We start from the raw sequence: 1057 nt of genomic DNA, 5'->3' as shown, positions 1-1057 counted from the left end.
GCAGGCGGGCAGGGAGCTGCACGTCCCTACAAGTGCCTGCGGGGCGGGCAGGTCTTCCAGAAGCCCAGCAGCCCGCCGAGCTCCGAGCAGACGCAAGGTGCCAAGCCGTACCCGTGCGAGGTGTGCGGGAAGGCCTACTCCCACCGGGGCACGCTCCAGCAGCACCGGCGCCTGCACACAGGTGAGCGGCCCTACCAGTGCCCCTTCTGCGACAAGGCCTACACCTGGTCCTCCGATCACCGCAAGCACATCCGCACCCACACCGGCGAGAAACCCTACCCGTGCCCGGACTGCGGAAAGGCCTTCGTGCGCTCCTCCGACCTGCGCAAACACCAGCGCAACATGCACAGTAACAACAAGCCCTTCCCGTGCGCCCAGTGCAGCCTGACCTTCAACAAGCCTCTGTCGCTGCTGCGCCACCAGCGCACGCACCTGGGCGAGAAGCCCTTCCGCTGCCCCGCCTGCAACCGGGAGTTCGCGGTGGCCAGCCGGATGATGGAGCACCAGCGCGTGCACTCGGGCGAGCGGCCCTTCCCCTGCCCCACCTGCGGCAAGTGCTTCACCAAGTCCTCCAACCTGATGGAGCACCAGACGCTGCACACCGGCCAGAGGCCCTTCAAGTGCGCCGACTGCGGCGTGGCCTTCGCGCAGCCCTCGCGCCTTGTGCGCCACCAGCGCATCCACACCGGCGAGAGGCCCTTTCCCTGCGCACAGTGTGGCCAGGCCTTTGCCCGTGCCTCCACCCTGAAGCGGCACCAGCAGGTCCACTCTGGGGAGAAGGGCTACCTCTGCGCCCAGTGCGGCAGGGCCTTCCGCATCGCCTCGGAGCTGGCCCAGCACATTCGGGTGCACAATGGGGAGAGGCCCTACCAGTGTGAGGACTGCGGCCAGGCCTTCACCCGGTCCAATCACCTCCAGCGGCACCGAGCCAAACATGGCGCCTGCAAGAAGGAGCCCATCCCCATCTCCTCTGACGAGTGATGGCTCCATTAGTAACTCTCAGGGAAGGCCTGGACTCTGTCAACCTCATTGCTTGGAACCCTCCTCCACGGACAAT

At 66.7% G+C, this 1057-nt stretch overlaps 1 protein-coding gene across 1 annotated transcript in view; it reads left to right on the top strand.

Moving 5' to 3' along the window:
* ZNF648 (zinc finger protein 648) overlaps nt 1-981 on the top strand; it is a 156178-nt gene extending 155197 nt beyond the window's left edge. Inside the window, exon 2 of the mRNA XM_019635440.1 lies at nt 5-981. Coding sequence (XP_019490985.1) covers nt 5-981 — 977 coding nt within the window. The remainder of the gene's footprint in view (nt 1-4) is intronic.
* Nucleotides 982-1057: the final 76 nt, after the last annotated feature.

The sequence above is a fragment of the Hipposideros armiger genome, unplaced genomic scaffold, assembly GCF_001890085.2.
Source record: "Hipposideros armiger isolate ML-2016 unplaced genomic scaffold, ASM189008v1 scaffold_22, whole genome shotgun sequence".
NCBI classification, from domain to species: Eukaryota; Metazoa; Chordata; class Mammalia; order Chiroptera; family Hipposideridae; genus Hipposideros; species Hipposideros armiger.
This window is presented reverse-complemented; position numbering and strand designations above follow the sequence as displayed.